At 43.7% G+C, this 21711-nt stretch overlaps 1 protein-coding gene across 5 annotated transcripts in view; it reads right to left on the bottom strand.

Annotated features, from left to right (window-relative positions):
- The window catches only part of LOC146839635 (uncharacterized), a 533093-nt gene extending 516066 nt beyond the window's left edge, over positions 1 to 17027 (bottom strand). For all 5 annotated transcript variants that reach the window (XR_014980691.1, XR_014980692.1, XR_014980693.1 and 2 more), the window contains exon 1: positions 16527 to 17027. Coding sequence is in view for 2 of the 5 variants with exons in the window: in XM_085650363.1 (XP_085506489.1) it covers positions 16527 to 16591 (65 nt within the window). In the remaining 3 variants the exon portion in view is untranslated. The remainder of the gene's footprint in view (positions 1 to 16526) is intronic.
- Positions 17028 to 21711: the final 4684 nt, after the last annotated feature.

The following is a 21711-nucleotide window of genomic DNA, read 5'->3' as shown; positions in this document are numbered from 1 at the left end:
TGCATTCATGGTAATTGGGTGTTGGTCAGTTTGTGTTTGTGTGTTTTTCCTACTTTTATAGTGAGTTTTCCCACCTGCCATGTGTGTATGGCAGGCCTGGCGCTGCTTATTGCTGATTTCCTCATCGCGCTTTGGCCCATTGCAGGTTTTTCACGTTGTGGTTTGTGTTCACGTTGTGGTTTGTGTTTTTATCTCCGTCGAGGTGGTTGTTTCGCGGACATTGGCCGCGGTTTCGGCAGTATATCGCATGCTACTGCCTGGTTGTGAATTCTACGTTGACACAGGGTTATTTTCCCGTGATAGGCTGCGATGTGTAAAGTTGCGTCAGCAGTTTTTGTTGATGTTTAGCACTCGTTCTTGTGAATATACCTCCTAGATTGGGTACTCTCCACTTTATAGTAGTTCCATAGCGTAAATTCATATTTTTATAAAGTAGCCTATAATTTTATTTGTAGCTTGGAAAATGAGGGTGTATGTTACGCTGCGGCCTTATTTATACAATTATCGATCAAAAGAAGGAAAGAAAATTTGCATCTTGAGGGCCTAAATTATGAATTACTTAGGTCATACATATATAAAGGTCGCTTGTTATACTGTATCTTTATTTGAGGATTGATTTTACTACATACTGCTATTTTTTATGCACTTCATCACTTGCTTTATTATAGAAACTATATTAACATTAAGTTGCTGTTCATTATGTTCTATTGTCTAGCTGGTGGTAGAGTACTATGCCCATCTAAAGTCATTTTTAATATTATGAGGTTTGGGATTTGAGATATAAATAATGCTGCAGTTTCTTCCGTATAATTAAATGACAAATAAGGAAGATAATTTACATTCAGTGGTCTTATCAGATGAAACTAAGACACGATACATACTTACATGATGACTTACTTCTACCAATATCATATGCTGCTACTATATGTATTGGCATCCCTCTTCCCCTTCTTTTATTTATTTCCTGTAATTTACTGATTTTAAGATACTATTGTCCTTTTTAATGTCTCCGCTAAACTGATGTATTTTGCCCGGTATGTAATTTTTTCAGATTGCTTTTATGGTTGTGTTTTAACCGAATAAAGTTAAATTAATTGATTGATAGTAGACCAATATTTTGTGGTCACTGGACAGTCCTGTGTCACATGAAACAGGTGTCAATCTTCAGAACTACATCTAAAGCAACCGGTCGGGGGTATTTTGCCAGCATGCCATAGGTTTTGGGGAGTAAAATAGACTAATGTAAGTATTTTAATTGGAAAAGTCAGAGGCCAGCTCAGTGGACTCCTCTTAACATTGGCCGGAACTCCCAACATGGTGGTTCCTGTCAATGTTACAAATGTTTGGCAGACAGATCCATCAATCATGGAGGCCACTGGAAGTTTCTATTTAAAAAATGAAAAACTACTGACCCCCCACAAAATGCGAATTTACTCCTATGTTGTAGGGGTCAATATATGTTTTTACTGTGCCTCACCATTAGGTTTTACCTGGGGGTGACAGACAAGAAAAAAGCTATCCGATCGCCTGTTCTAAATTGGGCGGGCAGTCAGAAGGCTAACCTCTGATGGTCAGTATTCTGTCCGGCCGTCGCAGGAGTATATCTGCAATGAAGCCTCTAAATATAGTGGGAGCACCTTGTGTTTGGCGGAGAGGATACTCTCTTGCCATTGTGGTGGAGTGACCTCTCTGATAAACTGTGAACCTGCCCCTCAGTCGAATAAAACAACCAACTCTCTCGATGGGCCATTCTGACATCTCTCCAATAGCTTTCTTCCAGCACCCTCACCGAATCCTCCAATTTCACATTAATGTTTGAGAATTTGCCAGGTGAATTCATTCAAAGGATTTATATGCAGGATATCCCTCCTTTGCCCGGTGCACACATTACTTTAGCCTCCTTTAGTTGTATTCTGTGATTACAACCATCTGTGCTCAATGAAAGGCCGGAGAATGTCTTAACTGAAGTTGTGTTTTGTGTAACCGGCTACTAGACCTACAAGTGGTTAATATTATAACATAGCTAAGTCCACAAAGTCTCCGCTCAAACACCTTTTCTTAAAGTAGGACTAAAATATTTTTTTTGCAAAGGATTTAAATTTGACAACATTACTGCTTTAAGCCTAGACCAGCAGTTCGCTGTATTTATGCATCAGATGCGGGTATCTGTGCTTGACCCCATGGCAACAGATTCATATCCCAGCAGCTTCAGGGAGTCTTTTATCCTGCTGCTGAGTTTGATACAATGAGTGCTACTGAGTTGTGCACCAAGACACTTCCATTCATTCTCTTTCGCACACGCTCTTTGGGTGAATGTTTATTTGGCAAATTTCTGTGTGCTGATGTAATGCAGAAGGACTCGAGTGGAGACAGTCACATTTAGATTGGTGGTTGGAATATCACTGAATTCGCTACAAGTCTATTAACCTTAGAGATGTAAGACTGACATGACTGATTCTTCCCCAGCTTTGATGTTCTGTGAGATGTGATGGGGAGATTTGACTGACTGTGGCCAAAAGGCTGGTAATTCACTCACCAGCCTCCCATAGACAGGGCTAGGCACACGCACCTGCTCAGCGCCAGCCAGGATACCCTCGCGGGTGGTGCTGCACCTTACAAATACACATCATTTAACCATTCTGCAATGTGACTGAATCTGGATCTGAACCTGCTCTTTTCAAGAATGACTGTCCTTTTTCAGGAGATGCTGGCATTTGAGTCACGATTGCTCACTCCTGCCAGTCTGCCAATAGCAATCCGGACATGATCCTGTAAGATGGCTGCAGTGCTGCCCAAACATCTTATATCCTACGCAAAGCCTTCAGCTAGTTCAGGCTTTTTAGTCAGTGATTCTCTGCCTTCTTGGGCTTGTACTTGTGTGTCTTCTATTTTAAATGCACTGTCTAATTCTCTGCATGCAAATATTTTTTGTTAAGAAGCCAGTATTGTCTGCAAGAATTCCATCTGACGTCGGGCCTCAATGCAGCCCTGCAATCTCTCAGAGGAAGGCCAGGGAGAGGCAGGCATGCATGCAATAAAACACGCGTTGCACTAGCAGCGCCACACGTTAGGAACAGTTCACAAAAGTTAGGCATCAATTACAACACATTTCAAGTCATTTTATCAATGGAGTGACTTGATTCCTTCTCAGGACCTGAAAAATATCCTTACCCAGGGAAGATCAGAGCAAGGTCATTCACAGCTGACCCTCAAACTTTGGAAGTCTATGGAATTTCTACAAGTTCAAAGGACTAAAGTTGTCGAATCCAGTTGAACTCGTCTATAAATCTTCCCAACTCTGTGAGTGGATGAGGATTTCTTTTGAAGCCTGATCGCATTCACTGCTAGATCTAATGGGGCAGATTTACAAGCCCCTTGAGTGACTTTTGCGCTGCAGTTGCGTCACTTTTTTGATGCAACAGTGGCGCAAACAATGCGGCCTATTAACAATATGACGCATCTAGGGAGATGCGTCATGTGTAAAGCCCTGCGTCACATTATACCTGCGTCAAGTATAATGTATGCAGGGTGGGCGTTCCCACGCAGGAAGGCCTCGTAAAAGTGACTCAGTGAAATCTACAAGATTTCACTGTGCCACTTTTAGGATGCTACTGCGTCAAAACCTTACGCCTGCTTCAAGCAGGCGTAAGTAGTGACGCAGTGTAGTGGGCCTCAACACGCATTGCTGGAGTTGCATCATGCTTGCGACACGACTCCAGTAAATGCGTGACTTTTCCGCCAACAGATGCGTCAGAATTTCTGACGCATCTGTCAATCCTTGCGCCATAGTGCGCCGTATTGTAAATACGGCGCATCTATGGTGGCGCAAGGGTTTCTAAGGGTGGCGCAGGGAAAGTGACGCATCTGTACAGATGCGTCACTTTCTTGTAAATCTGCCCGAATATTTTTAGCAGTTGCCTACTTCGGGCATTCTATTGATTTCTCTATCAGGGTGAGAAAAGGCATCATCTAAAATTATCCCAGGAGATCTCGAAAATATTACAATTTCGGCAAAAGTGTATTCTGTCATCTTCCAACAACATCTCTTAACGCTTAGGGGCTGATTATGAGATGACCGCCAGACTCGCAGTGGGGGTGGTCCATCCCCTGCAATACGACTTCAAAGGACGACCACCAGCTGTGCCAGGGAACAGTATTTCCCTGGCAGTGGAAGAGGTGCGCCACAATGTAACATGCTGAGCGGGACTGGTGCTGTCCCGCTCCGTATATTACAAGTTCTGCCAGCCATTTCATGGCGGGTCTCCTGCCATGAAGAGACTGGCAATGGAGGAACAAAGGGGGCCCTAAAGAATCCCAATGCCCCCCCCCACCATGGGGATACATTCAGGGGGGCACACCATGGGCATCCTTGTCTGTATTCCACCAAAGTTCCAACACGGCATGGACGTCACCGTCCGTGCCGTGCTGGAACGTTTTTGCCATTTCCATTGCAGCGCCTCTTTTCCAGGCACCACCGTGGGAAAGGTGAAGGACCGTCCGCCTTACATGAGCTTAACTCGTAATAAGTCGAGCAGTCCTTGCGTGGCTTTGGCGTAGCTGTGTCGGCGGAGAACTGGCGCAACCGTGCCAAAGTCATGGGCCTGAGTTATTCTCAAAATGTTCAAACACTAATCCAAAATATTTCTAGGAATCCCGGTGAAGGAGTCTCATTTTAAGAGCCATGTCTTACAAATCAAACAGAGGCAATAGAATTGTTTGTGGCTAATGTGGCCGAAGGCAAATGCAAGGCGATAGAAACGCAAGAAAATGATTTACACAAATACTTTTCTTTGTTAAACTTCGGTTTTACATCAAAGTATACAAGCAACATACATAGACATGAAACATCAATCACACCCATTGAAAAGAAGGTTTAGCCATAAATACAAAGTCAAAATTCCACAACGACATATAAAAACAAATAACATCTAATGGAATCATAGTCATTCAGTAATGAGAGTGATCAGCTATCTTACCGACCCCTACTCTCTGGACAACCTGGTCATGATCAACTGTCCTATGATATAAAGCAGGGGTCTCAAAGCTTATTTCTTATAGCAATGGCATGCCAAATATAGGTGTACACAGCGACACAGGCCACATATGTCTATAGATGTATACAACTAAAGCAGCTCTACATACTCAAAAGAGGTTTTATTCAGCAATGATGAGATTCTCAGTCTTGGATTATCATAAAACTTGCACAAACGTGCATCGTTTTGAGATGTTTGCTAGCTGTCTTCACCAATCATACTGGCGTGGAAAAATCACACATTGATGGGCCGAAATACATCTTCATCTGATTAATACAAACCTGTATTGGGGTTTTGTTGAACCAGCCAAGAAGGGTTGCAGACGCTCAGTGAGCTGAAAGTTGACATCCACAGTGACACTAGGTTTGTGGCATTCTATATCCATCCTCTGCAAAAAGCTCAAGACACAGTGATTGTAATTCCCCCTTACTGATCTGAGTTAATGACATGGGCTCACTGAACAGGTTGGGTCTTAACATCTTCTTGCAGAGTGTCTTGATGTAGCTCAACCAGGGAGTCTGCATGGCTAAATCAAGAGTTAGACAATCTTCTTATCAGCCTGTCAAGTTGGGTTGCTTCTTTGTCCAAACCTTATTCCAAAATAGAAGGGGGTGGAGCCCTATGAGATCTTCTGAGTATGTTACACCCAGTTCTTTATGGATAACGTGGAGGAACAGCTGACAGGGTCTGAGAACAATCTTCGAAAATAAATGTTATCAGAACTCTGCAGCTTGGTGATGTTTGAGGGTCCCCAAATGCCCCCCCCCATATGTGGCCATACCTACATACTTAGCCTGATAAATTGTACCTATCTGTCTCAGGAGTTTTAGTCCCAGTTTCGTCGAGCAAGTAAATACGATTTAAATGGCTTTCCTAAATGGATTCTGCCTAATATTCATTCTGCTCTTTCCATGTCTCACCAGAATCAAATTGTACACCCAAGTATGAGAGGGTAGCAGTCTGCTTCAGCTGGGTATCACATTAAATCAAATCAAATCAAGCTTTATTCGGTTTATAATATATAACCATAAAAGAATTCTATACAAAGACAATTCTCCATAAAGCCAATAAAAGCATTTAAAAATGATCATTGCACAATAATTTCTCAACCTAAAAAAACAATGATTTTGTAGACATTTGCTCGCAAAACAGAGGTACATAAATAAAGTTCATAGTAAGTTAAATCACAAATTACTGCTTATTAAAATTATGTCTCCATCACTTGAAAAGTGTTTTGGGGTGGTGTAAATACAGTCGACTAATCAACGAAGGTGGGGACTTATTCATTTTCATATGTTAATATTACCAAGTGATTGCCATTTGAATAAATAAAATAACTGCATTACATATTTTTACATTTTTCAGATTACAAATATGATACAAATCTGATTTAGAGGTATACAGACTGTTATCAATGTATAGAGATCGTAAAATTGATTTCCTGATGTCCCGGTAAAAATTACAAAAAAGTGTAAAGTGCAATGTGGTCTGGGGAGACTTTCCATCACACGGGCAATTAGGTAGACTAGGACTCCATTTCCCCATTCTAGGGAATGTAATCTGATAATGCAGGGTGCCTATCCTTAACCTTGTTAAATAAAATCTGTGTTGCACATTTCTAATAAAACAAGGTACAGCTGGACGACCCTTCACAATATGATCTAACACTCGATTTTGTGCTCAACTCGGCATCTCTTATAGATTCCCTAGAGTTTATTAGCCTCTTTTTTAACTCCCCTTTATTATTGGCCTGGATAGACTTGGGATCAAAAAAATCAATTGCCACATCGCACTCCATTAGGAGACTGTAGATATACTGCAGCCAAGGTATTTTTCTACAATAATCAAGTCTGAGGCAATCCATTACAATATTTTTAGTAAAATGTGTGTCATCTTTGGTCCAGATTCTATGCCAAGTGCAGCCATGCTATTGTAATCGCTGATATAGGGTACTCCTGTATCCTTATGGAAATAAATGCAGCTGTTGTATTTGGGACTGCTAGCCCTCTCCATAAAAGTTTGTTCTCAAGGGTTTTCTAGTGGCAAAATATTTGCTCTTCCTCATAGTACCCCTCCATAGCATGCACCTGTTATTCACTTACTTCTATATAGCATAAGGATTTCTCATACTGGCTTATTACCTATTTTGTTGGAAAATCTAGAGATAGCCTCGCTTGATTATATAAACTTTAGCTTACATAGATCGATATGTGTACTCCAGGAACCATTCCCATTAAAAAGTAGTCCCAGATATGAAAATGATGTTGTCCTTTCAATCTGTACACCTTCCACCTCGTGATTTCTGTTCTTAACTTTACTTTTCCCACAGGTCATGACTAGAGTTTTACTCAAATTTAATTTTAAGTCCTTCCCATTCATGAAATGTGTGAAGTTATCTATCAAACATTGAAGGCCGTTAGCAGGCCTAGATATTAGGACTGCATCATCCGCATATAAAAGTACTGGGGTTACACGTGTATCTACAGTGGGGGCATCAGCTTTTATTTTCTGTAATAAAAAATGAATATATAGCGAGAATAAAAGGGGTGCAAGGACGCAGCCTTGTCTAATCCCACGAGTGACTCTAAAATGGGGGGTGCATTCCCCTTTTGGGCCATACCGAATTCTTAAAGTTAAGTGGGCATATATTTGTGATAGATAAACAATTATATTGTGTGGGGCACCCATCTCTTCCAGTGTTTGCCACAACTTGGCATGGTTGACTAAATCGAAAGCACTGGTAAGGTCAACAAAACAATGATGGAGTTGACCTTCTTTGACGATTGTATACTTCCCTATTAGCAACTCGAGGTTAACGCACTGCTCAACCATTCCAATACCCCTTCTGAATCCATACTGGGCTGCGGTTAAGATGTTATTCTCATTTGCCCAGCATTCCTGTCTATCTAGCTTTATTCTACCCATCAATTTAGATGTGGAATACAGTATGGATATTGGGCGGTAGCATTTTGCATTTCCTTTATCGCCTTTCTTAAATATAGGGGCAATTGTATTTTTCACCCAAGTTGCAGGTAGCACCCCTCCAATGAAAGCATTAGAAAAATTAACTATTATAGGGAACCAAAAGTCAATACTAGACTTAAAGATGTCTATTGGTACCCCATCTGGTCCCTCGGCCTTACCACTTGCACTTTTCTTAAAGGCAATTTTAATCTCCCCTATAGTGATAGGAGCTATCTTAACGATAGTTATTAAAATAAAAATACTATTTACAACCATCACCATGATTTCTTTTGTTGGATTAAAAATATTTTCAAAATGTGCCAACCTTTCCTCAGGAGTCAGTAGTGTTCCTACCTTTAAGGATGTGTTATCTTTGAATAGTGGTTGGTCTCTTGTTTTCCAAAATAAGATAGAATCCTTGTTCTCAGCCGCTTTAATCAGACTTTCCCATGCAGTCTCCCGAATTTCTGTTTTCCTCAAGTTTAGAGCTTGTTTATAGCTTTTGCGGAGGGTGCAGGGTCTCCCTCTATCCCTCGGTCTTACTTTTAATACTTCCTTCAAGACCCTATTTTAATCTGAAACATTGCTGATCAAACCATCTAGGACAATGATCCCTATTTTTCTTATTTCTCAACTTCAAATCTTTGGAGATATCAATAGCAATATTTTGGAAAGAGCTCACGGTATCAAAATATGTGGAGGATTTATCCAAACAAGTATTTATATGTTGGTGATTTTTTTAAACTATCTTTTCTAGAAAGACTGTAGGGTTAACGCCTGACAACTTAATGGAAATCCCATTCTCACTGTGTGTTTTAATATCAGCTGAGGTAGCCTATGCCTTCTCTTATTGATACAGGCTGGAATTCAATATTAAAAGTAGTGGGTGGTGGTCGCTAAACAGACTATCCTGTATATAAGATTTTGCGACAAGAGTCTTACAGTTCCCTGATATTAGAACATGGTCAATGCATGACGAAGACCTAGCCCCTTCATATGTTTGGGTAAAATTTTCTCCCTCATATTCACCGAGCTCCATAATTTCTAGATTGTATTTGTGCATAGCAGAATTAATCGCTTCTCCATAAGGATTGTGATGAAAGTGAGAAATAGGGTCACCATAATCATCGTTACAGCACCATTGTTTCCCTATTGGAATCTTACATAGTACACAATTAAAATCACCAGCCCAGAGTAGTGGATACTTGCCCCCCAACCCCTTAAAAAAAAACTCCTCTTCCAGTGACTTGATTAACCCATGTCTCATGCTGTCAAAGACATTGTTATAAAAATGTATCACTATATTAGATTGCTTCCCTTTAACACAGAAAAGACAAAACTGAAAATACTGCATTTTAGAATAGACTTTCTTTAGTATACATGGAGATGATACTGAGGACAAGGTTGCTAAGCCTCCTCTTGCTCTCCCGGTCCTTGATGCAATTGCTTGAGTAGAAATTGTAATAAAACCATTAATAAAAAATGTTTCTGTGAGCCAGGTTTCTTGTATTAAGATTAGAGTACAATTCTGTATACATTTCAACCATACATTATCATGTAGCTTATTTTTAATCCTGTCTGAAGACGGCTGAAATGCCAGAAACTGGTCCTAGGAAGGTTGTTTCCGGTCCAGGGAAGGCATGGCTTGGCAGTTCGGGCTGGACTGTTCCCATGAGGCACAGGGTCAGACTGATTTGCATATGGCCATGTCTGAACTGGGGTGGCAGAGTGGGCTAAAGAACGGTGATGGATCAAACCCAGATCTGTTGACTGGGTGTGAGTGTTTGATTGGTTCTGATGCTCCGTCCATCACCACCCCATTTTGTACCGCTTTGTTCACCATAAGTTGGCAGGGTATGCTCAGACGTGAGTCCCTTGCTCACTTTGCCACTGGATTCAAGCAAGCCTGGCTGAAGACGGCTGAAATGCCAGAAACCGGTCCTAGGAAGCTTGTTTCCGGTCCAGGGAAGGCATGGCTTGGCAGTTCGGGCTGGACTGGTTCCATGAGGCACAGGGTCAGACTGATTTGCATATGGCCATGTCTGAACTGGGGTGGCAGAGTGGGCTAAAGAACGGTGATGGATCAAACCCAGATCTGTTGACTGGGTGTGAGTGTTTGATTGGTTCTGATGCTCCGTCCATCACCACCCCATTTTGTACCGCTTTGTTCACCATATGTTGGCAGGGTATGCTCAGACGTGAGTACCTTGCTCACTTTGCCACTGGATTCAAGCAAGCCTGGCTGAAGACGGCTGAAATGCCAGAAACCGGTCCTAGGAATCTTGTTTCCGGTCCAGGGAAGGCATGGCTTGGCAGTTCGGGCTGGACTGTTCCCATGAGGCACAGGGTCAGACTGATTTGCATATGGCCATGTCTGAACTGGGGTGGCAGAGTGGGCTAAAGAACGGTGATGGATCAAACCCAGATCTGTTGACTGGGTGTGAGTGTTTGATTGGTTCTGATGCTCCGTCCTTTACCACCCCATTTTGTACCGCTTTGTTCACCATAAGTTGGCAGGGTATGCTCAGACGTGAGTCCCTTGCTCACTTTGCCACTGGATTCAAGCAAGCCTGGCTGAAGACGGCTGAAATGCCAGAAACCGGTCCTAGGAAGCTTGTTTCCGGTCCAGGGAAGGCATGGCTTGGCAGTTCGGGCTGGACTGGTTCCATGAGGCACAGGGTCAGACTGATTTGCATATGGCCATGTCTGAACTGGGGTGGCAGAGTGGGCTAAAGAACGGTGATGGATCAAACCCAGATCTGTTGACTGGGTGTGAGTGTTTGATTGGTTCTGATGCTCCGTCCATCACCACCCCATTTTGTACCGCCTTATTTTTAATCCTGCCATGATTATTAGGGATCCCTGTAATGGCTGTAATGGCTAGCCAATTGGTTTATTCAGAACAGGGTTTGTTAGGGGAGTAATGTCAATTCTATCTTTCGGTTGCGCTACATCCTCACCCAGTCAATCAATTTCACTGCAACTTCATAAAGGAGAAAACCTGTTAGGCATGGTAGGTATCATGTGCATGACCATGTTGTGGGAAACTCTTTTAGTTATCTAGAGGGACTCATTTCTTGGTCTATAAAAATAGCCACGTGGAACAGCAATGAAGGTGCCGTCAGGGCGATTAACTGGTCAAAGATATTTTGCTGAAGTTTCTTCTAGCAAAGAACTCACCACTTCCGGACTATGGAAGTTCACAACAACACAAACTACTACAAACTTTACATGATTTTTCCACTCTGCCCACCCAGCTCACTCTTTTTAACATAATTATTTCCTGTGAGAGAGTAATAGCACTACAATGAGAATTTGAAGCGAACCAGTGCACAACCTGATTCTTGAGATTCCACCAAGTCTCTATGGCGTTGTCAATCAGTTTCGGAACATTTTTTATAACAAGAATGTAGGGGATTTGCCTGGGGGGTAGATGAAGAAATACCTTGCCAGGCCTGAGTAGTTGGAGTCCCTCTGGTTCTGGATAGTCTTTACTCTGTAAATTATTTTGTGGATTATTATCCCTTATTTTTACAACAGAGTGTATACTCTGGGTGCTTCCTTTATGGGTGCTTCCTTTATGTGGCATACCAACGGTGGATGAATTTTTCCTGTTTCTGTCATGGGAATATGGCCAGCTTGTATTCTCTCATCAGAATTGCTTCTAGGCATTACCTTTCGGGAAGTTTTCAATGACAAAAAATTTGCAACCAGTTCAGTTAAATGAATGATGTCTTTTTGCACTAGCTTAATTTCTGACATAACTCATCTTTCAATATTATCAATTTTTCCATGTAGTTTTTTTAACAGAGTGTCAATACCTTGTGAGTAGTTCAATGAGTCTCCTGCCCCAGCTCCTTTCGCATCTGGTTTACCTGTTAAGTTTTTTCTTGCTTAGCCTTCTGATTTTGATTTTGGGAGCTCACTTTCATGCTTACTGGGTGCTGTTTTCTCTTTTTCGCAGGTGAGGAAACCAATTCAGAAATATCCGATAGGGTTGACATATGAAGCGGAAGTATCGATACACAGGGGCCCACTGTTGAGGAGCCATCTAGGTGTGTTATATTAGATGTGTTAGATGTATTGACCACCTTACTTTTGCTTGTATCCTGATCTTCAGATACAGGGACAGGGGCAAGGACAGGTTCCGCATTATCTACCAGAGCAGTGTTTGCCTCTTTTTGAGCGGCATTTAGTGCTTTTTTTGTAGCTGCCAACCGCTCCTCCACTTGTACTATCTTCTTGTTGATACGGTCCATGGCACTTTTCAAATAGTTAGTAATTGGCGCATTTTTACCAGTAGAGCTCCCATTACTTGGTGTCAATTTTCTTTTGCCCATCTTTTCAAATATGCTTCAATAACAATAATATAACAGGCCCCTTCCCGGTTATCCAGTTTCCCAGATTGTAAAACCAAAGGGTATGGCCCAGCCTGGCCTCCTCCGGTTGCGGATGGGCGCAGATGGGCCCACCCTTGGCCCAGGCGTTGCCCGGGCATGGCCCACGCACGCCCAAGCACGTCCCGCGCTACGAGAGCCCAAGCCTGCTTTTAAGAGCCTCCTGGTGCAAGGGCCGTGTTAGCGCCTCCCAGCGCTTGGAATTGTGGGGAATGGAACCTCCTGCTGGTGGCAAACAAGCTGATGTCCAGAGTGGCAGGAAACAATCAACAAATATGGGCTCCCACGCTGCGGGAGCCCAAGCCCACTTTTAAGCGCCTCCTGGTGCGAGGTTGCACGTTGGCGCCTCCCGGCGCTTAAGATTGTGGGGAATGGAGTCTCCTGCTGGTGGCAAACAAGCTGGTGTCTGGAGTGGCAGAAAACAATCAACAATTACGGGCTGGGTGTCCTTCAGACTGAGATGGCAAGAAAAAGGGCAATGGGACCCGCAGGTCATAATGTATATTTTATCCATATTTACCCTGAAGTCAAAATCTCCCATAAAGTCAGCATAGGTGTTCAGAAGTAAATGGAGGCCTTTGGAGTGAGTATAATCAGCAGCTCATCATCAGCATACAGAAAGGCCAGCAGTGGAAGGTGACCTATTCAAGTCATGTCCCTGCACCTTTCAGCCAACACCTTCTCCAAGTTGTTATTATACAGGGTGAAGAGTAAAGGACACACTCCTGCTTACCCTCCTGTCTAAGTTCTCGCTGCATTCCCCATTAATTCCATACCCTAATTCTCCTCTTGACCCAGTATAGTAAAATGTTCCCGCCTGGACTAATCGTCAAGTACCACAGCTTGGAATGAGAAACATAGTCAAGAGCGCTTGGCAGATCCTTAAAGGATAAGTAGATTGTACCCTTTTTAGTGACCAAATACTGGTTAATAGTTCTAAATTTATACATTGTTCAAAAAACTCAATGCCTTCCCAAAACTCATATTGATTATTGAACAGATTTCAATGGCTCTCAGCCTAGTTAATAAAACCCTATCCCACAACTTCAACTAAGGCATCTAGGAGGGATCTCGGGCAGTAGCAGTTAATATCAGCCCGATAATCTTTTATATAAATGGTAATCATTACATATTTCAAACATGCTGCCAATTTGCCTTTGTTACACACCATCCTCAAAACATTAGTCAGCAGAGGGCTCCAAAACTGTATGGGGGCTATGTATAGCAACTGGACCTGGGGCTTTGGCATTACAGCTTTTAACAATGGCCAAATTACCTGTCTAATATGAACTACTGGGCGCATGACTCCTCTATCTGGGAATGAAGGGCTGCAAGAGTCTAGGTTCTTCTGACCTTTCCACACTTCCGGCTGTATATCTGTATAAGTGTTTCTAAAGTTAGCTACCAACTCCTGGGCTGACCACTTCTAGAGCTGGGGCACCTGGATCTCTGATATATGGTCTATTTACCATATGCCAAAATGTAGCATAATTCTTTTTTTACTGGCATCTTGTAAATCAGCCCATGTACTTGCCTCCCCTAAATCGGCTCATGCCCCATCTTTAATGACTTATTTTCTTATTTTCAGCACTTGTTTTGTTATCTTTCTGCAGGAGGCTAGTGCCTTGTTCCAGCTATGATGATTATTGAGCGGCACTTTTAAGGCCTGTGTGCACCTTCATGACTGATGCCATTGTGAAAATGTATGTACTAGCTTATGATGTGAATAAACTCAGTGCCTAATTTGAGCCAGTGGTTTGCGGTGCTCGGCAACAGCACTTAATTGTCAACAGAGGCACTTATAACAGTCTGCCACAAGGTGGCACTGTTTGTCTAGTATGGAGACGAGCACAACAACAGTTGGTTATTAATTCAATATACCTTAAAATGGATATCACCTGCCTTCCAAGCCATTCCTATAGCTTTGGGGGCCTGGAATAGCTTGAAGTGTCACACTTGCAGGGTTTCATGGTCAGTAGTTGTTTTGGTTCGGTCATTGGCGGCGCTGACAGGGGCAATGGGTGGTGCACGCTGCAGTGGCCTCCTGACAAGGGCCTGGCACTTATTTTTTCACAATTTAAGCCATCTAACACCATAAGGTCTTGGTGTCCATGATTGATGGGGAAAATGAACAGCAGGAGGCCCAGGACAATGCTCGCACAGCTGAGGGGCATTAAACCTAGTTTGATATCCCTACTTCCACCCTAGCCCAAATTATGCACTCCACAGATTTTCATCATTACATTACATGTAGGGGTCTATTGATGGCTCGGTTCTCCTCGTGCATTCAGTTCATTGTCCTCCTCTAGGTCACAAGAGGGAGGGAGACAGGTAGGCCCGGTTCTAGAGGGTGGGCCGGGTGGGCCAGGCCCACCCAAACATGAGCCTGGCCCACCCAAACATGAGCCTTGGCCCTCGCAGTGAGGATATGATGGCCAATAGAAAATGGGCACTTTAATTTAAAAGGTTCCTCCGAACGTTGTTTTTCTTCATATTCTGGGAGATGCGTTATTGGGCCTGTGCTCGGGTGCGCTGTGTCGTGCAAGTACAATAGGGGCATGGGGAAGGAAACAAATTCTTTATTTGACACTGAGAACTTTTGCCTATCGTCCTGTGCTGCTGTGTGGATATTTCCATTTCTGTTCAGCATTTGAGAAAAGAAGTTTGTTTATTCTGATTCACCTTTCCTGACTCCTGCAGCTGCTTATCAGATCAGGCTGTGACACAAGGAGTAGGTAAGAGAATGTGTTACTGTTTGTTTTTATTTAATCTGCACAGGCCCAGCAAGGCACATCATTATCATGGCCATGGATGCAAGGCAACAATAAAACATGTCCAGAGAACTGGTGATTAATGATCCTGCTGGAGAGCAGTCCTTTGCCTGTTGGTAGTTTTGAAATGCAGATAAGCTGTATTTTATTTGGATAGCTCAGTGGGTTACTGCCTTTGTCACAGAGATTCTTGTGTTACTTGCAGTTCAAAAGTTACAATCCTAACATAGGACAGTGGCCTATGAACTGTCATCAAAGAGCTTCATACAAACATGTTTGGTATAGTTAGAACTTCACTTTTTTGTGTTACTATAAAGTTAGATATTCTCCAGTCTTTCATTATTTTAATGTTGCTAAAGAGTTTGGGTCGATATGCATTTTTATTAGTAAAGCCAACCACTAGGGTATGCTTTAAATCCTGAGTTTGTGCTTCCCCCAGCCCAAACCCTCTTAAAATATACTGCCCACCAGTATGGATGACATGTAATCCTCATTGGCTCATGTGACATTCCCTATAGACGGAATTACATACTTTTATGATTTTTTTGTCTCTGTATAATGTGTGGGTGATGTAAAGTACTGTGACACCCTACACTGATATGAGTAGCGCTATACAGCAAATGAAATTTATATGAGAATAGGCTACAGAGACATGAAGGGTACTGTTGGAGGGAGGTAGTAATGGTATCTGCGAAGAAAAAGTTCATTGGTGAGGCGCCAAAAAAGGCTTTCGCATCTGCGCTAAAGCCGGCCCTGTCATGGCCTTTCTGGTTTTGTTTATTTAATTAGCAATCAGGTCATAAGGGCAACTGTGGAACATATTTTAAAGTGTGTGCTAATTATATTTACTGCTATATTTAATGTTTTAAGTTTGAAGGTGATTTTACTAATGTTTTTACGGGAATAATGAAAGTAGAGCTGGATGGTTGGTGATATGGGGCTGGGGCCAAAGGTCAGCTGTGAGAGAAGGTGCACAGGAGAGGGATGGTAGAAAAGTGGCCTGGAAGTACTTGTTTTGAAGCCAGGCCTGTTGGAATTTGAGGGTTTGCACTTACGTCCAGACATCGCTCTTACTTTCAAATAACTCTCCACATGCTCTGTATACACACAGAATTGATCCGTTGTATACTGGTGACTGTTTGCAAGTAAATATATTGTAATCTAGGGCGTGTAGGCTAGAAGAAGACACATTGGGCGCGCAGTGGCCCACCCAAATGCACCCTTGGCCCACCCAACAAAAAATTCCTGGAGCCGGGCCTGGAGACAGGACATGCGCCCTCATCTCTCCCTGATGTAAACGCCTTCCTGGGCGCTGCCAGTCACGAAACAGCAAAGAAAGGTCACTCGGAGGTCACACTTACCACAGTCCGGCCAGCACCAGGATCCAGAGGGCCCTTCCTGAAGGTGACAGCCTGCCCACGTCCATAGCGGTGCGTCCTGGTGTCTGTGTGTGCTTCTTTCACTCCGTGAGCGCGCGCTTCCTCGTTCCTCTGTGTTTGTGGTCACCGGCCTGTGCGTTTACAGACGTGTGCGTGCGTGTGTGCGTGCGTCTGGGTATCATGTATATCTCCCCATCCGCCCGTGTGTGCGCGTGAGTTCTCTAGCTTGTCTCTGTGCTGTGTTTTGTGTATCTAAGCAGTGTGTTTGCCTGTTAGCTTCCTCCCTCGCATTTCACTGACAGTCAGTCCTCCTCGTAGCTACCTGCCTCTTTCCATATATGTTTACTGTCACTTCTCTGTGCCCCTCACTCCTCTTGTGCATTCCCGTAATCGTGTTGGGTTGTTCAGCGTGATTTCCACACCTTCATTCCTCTCTGCCTTACGTGATGTTTGCGTGTGTGTCGTATCCTAGCTCTGAATCGTTCTCTGCCAGCGCGAAGGAGCTGTGAGGCTCGATGACGAAGATGATATTCGTGCCGCTTCCGGTAAAGTGATGGCCTTTCTTGCTGAGTGACATTCCGCTCACAAATGACAGAAATAACCTCTCGTTCTCCCCTGGGGCGCACCTAAAACATACTTTATTGAGAGTCAGTTATGTTCTTCAGAGGGTCCCTAGAATTCCAGTCACAGTGGCTATGTGACAAACCGCTCCTCATTTTCTCATTCTAAACGAAATGTTATGTTCCTTTGTGCAGGAGACCCTTGACACTAATCCCTCGATAAGTGATTTTTGTATGTTGCTTACTCAAAGTGGTAATCCTATCAACATGAGTGACTACTGTCCCCATGCCCTGGCCAATGTTGCTTACTCACAGTGGTACTCCTTTTAACATGAGTGACTACTGTCCCCATGCCCTGGCCAATGTTGCTTACTCACAGTGGTACTCCTTTTAACATGAGTGACTACTATCCCCATGCCCTGGCCAATGGTGCTCACTCAAAACGATACTCCTTTTAACATGAGTGACTACTGTCCGCATGCTGTGGTCAATGATTAACTATTGGTGATGCTGACTGTCATGGGTGATAGCTCTCCCTCTGTAAACCTGTGTAATGTCCTCAAATGTGGGGTCTATCATTAAATGTGAATGTATGTGATGTGTAGAAGTTTGTTTGGGTACATGTGGAGTCAGGTGCCCAGATTGGGGTCTTCGCTTGTTTGTTCAAATAATCCCAAAGCAATAGTAGCTCTGGCTTAAGACTGCTGCGTATGTGCCGATTCCACAAGGTACTAGTGGCCTGCACTCACACTCTAATGGTCAAACTACTCCAAAACCATAAATACCTTAAACCAGAAAAAAAACACAAAAGGGAGAGCCTCAAGAATCCAACAATTGTAGAGTTCTCTTTGCTTCTTCTCTCCTCCTTTCATGAAGTACACATAGTTCAATGGTGTCAATATAAATGTGCTCTTCTCCAATATCAAAATAACATAGGAGCCGTGGTATGAAGTCTCAAAACAATTCTCTTTATTATTCTTTGATACATCAAAGAAACAGCCCAGCCAACAAGTTTCGTCATCCAAGAGGACTTCATCAGGGTTAATGTATTTCTTTACAGCAATATCCCAACGTAGTCTAAGTGTAAAATGAATCTGTTCCCCATGAAATTCTTGGAACACTAGTCCTGCTCCTTGATTGCTGTAGGGAAATATCAGGTGACCATATATAAATATCACAGTTTAATAGCCACACACCATTGAGTTCTGTGAGCTCAGACCACATAATATGACACACCACCACCATCACTGACCTTCTGACCCAGGAGGAGAACAAGCTCTACGATACAATTGTTGGATTCCTGAGGCACTCCCTTTTTTTGTATTTTTTCTTCCCTTGTTTTTATTTCGCCCCCACGAAGAAGGGTCCCCTCTGGTGGCTGATGGTAGCACAGTTGCTGCCTCGCTTCCTTGCCTGTTTCACCTACACCCCTCCCTGCAGAAACCATTATGATGCCACATGTGTACATATGATTTTGAAATCACATCCACTGAATAAAGCTGAAAGATCTCATGTTTCTGCCTCACTTGGACCAAGGCCGTTCCAGCTGAGCGACCAGTTAAAGACTGTGGTCAAGACTGCACACCTGCAGCATCTTTTCCACAGTCTACCCATAGATGTTTCCCTTGACTGGTTTTGATGGCTGTAGAACTCTGTTCACTTTACCTCTGCTACTAAGTGGTAAAGTGCCTGCGCTCCCCCTTCAACATGATGAAAATGCATACCCTAATTGGTTTATTTAATCTACCTATAAATCCCTAGCATAAAGTGTACCCATGGCCTGTAAGCTAAATGTCACAAGTGGACTGCAGCCCCCATTGTGCCACCCACTACAGTGACACTTCAAACATGACTACAGGCCTACTATCTGCAGCCTGACTGTAGGCTTAAACTACAAACTCGAACTGTCAAAATAACCCCTGTTGACAGGCCTAAACCCTCTCTTTAAATTTTAAAAAGGCGCCCCTATGTAGGCTTTACTGCCCACAAGGCAACATGCATTTGTTGGACCTGGCCCTCTCTGCAAGGTCTACCCCCAAACATTTTGCATTTTACCCTCCACTTTTTGCTGAATTCATTTTCGTTGGCCTTAGGACTCTGTGCACTTTATCATTGCTAACCAATGCTAAATTGCCTGTGCTCTCTCCCTAAAACATAGTTAAATTGTCTTATTTAATTATTTATTTATGCGATTTTATATAGCACAAACATTGCCCAGAGGTGTCAGCGCGCTTTACAATAGAGCGAAGTACATTAGATCAGACTTTACAGATAACAAGGTAGAAGTGACCAGATGTGTATCTACTAGACTAACTCAGAATGAGGATTACATATTTACAAAATATAGATTCACTAAAAATGTAACATTGAAAGCTAACGTTGGAAACATGACTTGTGCAGGGATGTATAACTACTACAGTTACGCAGAGTGATGGATATATATTTACAAATGACAGATTTACTCAAAATGTACACATTGCAAGCTAAAGTTGGAGCGATTGGGGTTTCAAAGGTGTTTATTCCATTGTTGAAGCGAAAGGACAAACTAGTTCTCCAGTAATGAATATGAAACAGTCAGAGAATTATTGCTAACGGTGTCTTTGGAAGAGAGGGTTTAAAGGTCCTTTTTGAGGATGCTGAAAGAGGTGGTAGTGCGGAGGTATGGAGGAAGTGAATTCCAAATTCAGGTTGCACTACCGGAGAAAGATTGAGTCATAAGACTTTTGCTTTTGAAAGTCAAAGGTTCGAGCAGAAAGTGTTCAGCTTAATGTGAGGGTCTTGATCCACCTGAAATTTTGAGTTTGTTAGCTAGATAGCGAGGGGTGGAAGTATGAATGGTTTTATGGGTGATACAAGCAGTCTGAAATATTGACCTGGCTTCAAATGGAGCCAGCAAAGAGATATCAAAATAGACGTGATGTGGTCGAGTCTTTTGGCCCCGCAGACGAAACGCACCGCTGAATGAAAGATGGATTTCAAAGGGGAAAAGTGGATCGTAGAGTGGACTGCAAGGAGTGAATTGCAATTCAAGTCTGGAGGGAACCAGTGATTAAACAATATTTGTCAGGTCTTTTTTGACCATGGTATTGATTTGGGAATAGAGGTTAGGTTTCTTGTCCAGGATGACTCCTAGGGATTTAGCACTATCAGCAATGGTATGTTTGCAGTTGAGAATGTTCAGATCCTCCATCCATGATTGTACAGGAGGTGGGAAATGCAAGTTTGAGATAAGAAGGAACTCCATCTTCCTGGCCAGCGACCTGCTCTCTCCCCAAGCAGCTCCGCTGTTGCACTGCTGCCAAAATCCCGCATCACCTCTGCCAGTAGGTGTTCGAGGCCTCTATCAACCTTTCTGCTTGTGCCCGTTTTTTGCTGTCCTTGTCTGTGTCTGTTATTACTATGCCCTGGTGTCTTGTTATTGTGTTTTTTTGATTTGTGCCTCTTTGCCAGTTTTTTCTTCTTTTTTATCTGTATTTCCTGTTGTCCTGTTGTGTCCTCCGGGCCCGGTTATTCCTGCCACTGCTAGCCCCTGGGCCCCTCCCCCCTGCCAGTTTCCCACTCCCAATGTTACTTCACTCCCCCTTCCTTATTTAATGATGGTTGTGCAGCGGATGCGCGCAGCGGGCATGCCGCTGGCTCGCCAAAGGCGCCCCAGGGCAAGCCCATCTGCACCTGTCTGTGCCCATCTGTACCCGTCCGCGACCCGACCATGCCCAGTGCCACGGACTATGGATCTCTGGCCACCCACCACTACAACAAAGCTGCCCTCCTGGCACTCAACACCTGAAGGAACAACAACTGCCAGCAGTTCACGTACAACGCCACCCACTGGCAGTTCTCCTGCATCACTGCCGCCAGACCTTCACCACCATCAGCATCTCCATGGCCACCGACCCCATGTCAGATACCAACACCACTGAAGCCCTGTGGTGCATCCTCCTCAATGTGCGCTCCATACACAGACACGCAGTAGAGATCTGGGACCTCCTTGAAGCCCTCTCACCAGACGTCACCTTCTTCACAGAAACCTGGAAGAACTCCACCTCCGCCCCCGACATCGCCACCACCATCCTCGATGGATACAAGATCCAGAAGAAAAAAAAACCCCAACCACCCAGAAGGAGGACTTGCCATCTTATACAAGAGCTCCCTCCAACTCATGACCTCCAGCTCCAGAGACAGCCAGCCCACCACTGAACACCTCCATTACCAGATCCAGACCAGCCCCAGAACAACCCTAAGAGGCACCATCAGCTACAGACCTCCTGGACCTCGAACTGCATTCACCACCACCATCGCCGACCTCATCTCAATCCATGCCATCGCCTCCATGGACTACATACTCATCAGAGACCTCAACTTTCACCTCGCCAACATCAGCGATCCCAACTCTGGCACCCTCCTGGATAACCTCGCCAACCTCGGACTGAAACAACTCATCACCACCCCCACCCACAAGGCAGGACACACCCTCGACCCCATCTTACCAGGAGGTAACAACCTCCACTTCAGCCACACCATTCAACCCCCATGGATGGACGACCACTAAGTACACTTCCACATCAAGAAACCCACAGCTCCCATACCTGCACCCCTCCTGCACGAAG

Source organism: Triturus cristatus, chromosome 4_1 (genome assembly GCF_964204655.1).
Source record: "Triturus cristatus chromosome 4_1, aTriCri1.1, whole genome shotgun sequence".
Taxonomy (NCBI): Eukaryota; Metazoa; Chordata; class Amphibia; order Caudata; family Salamandridae; genus Triturus; species Triturus cristatus.
This window is presented reverse-complemented; position numbering and strand designations above follow the sequence as displayed.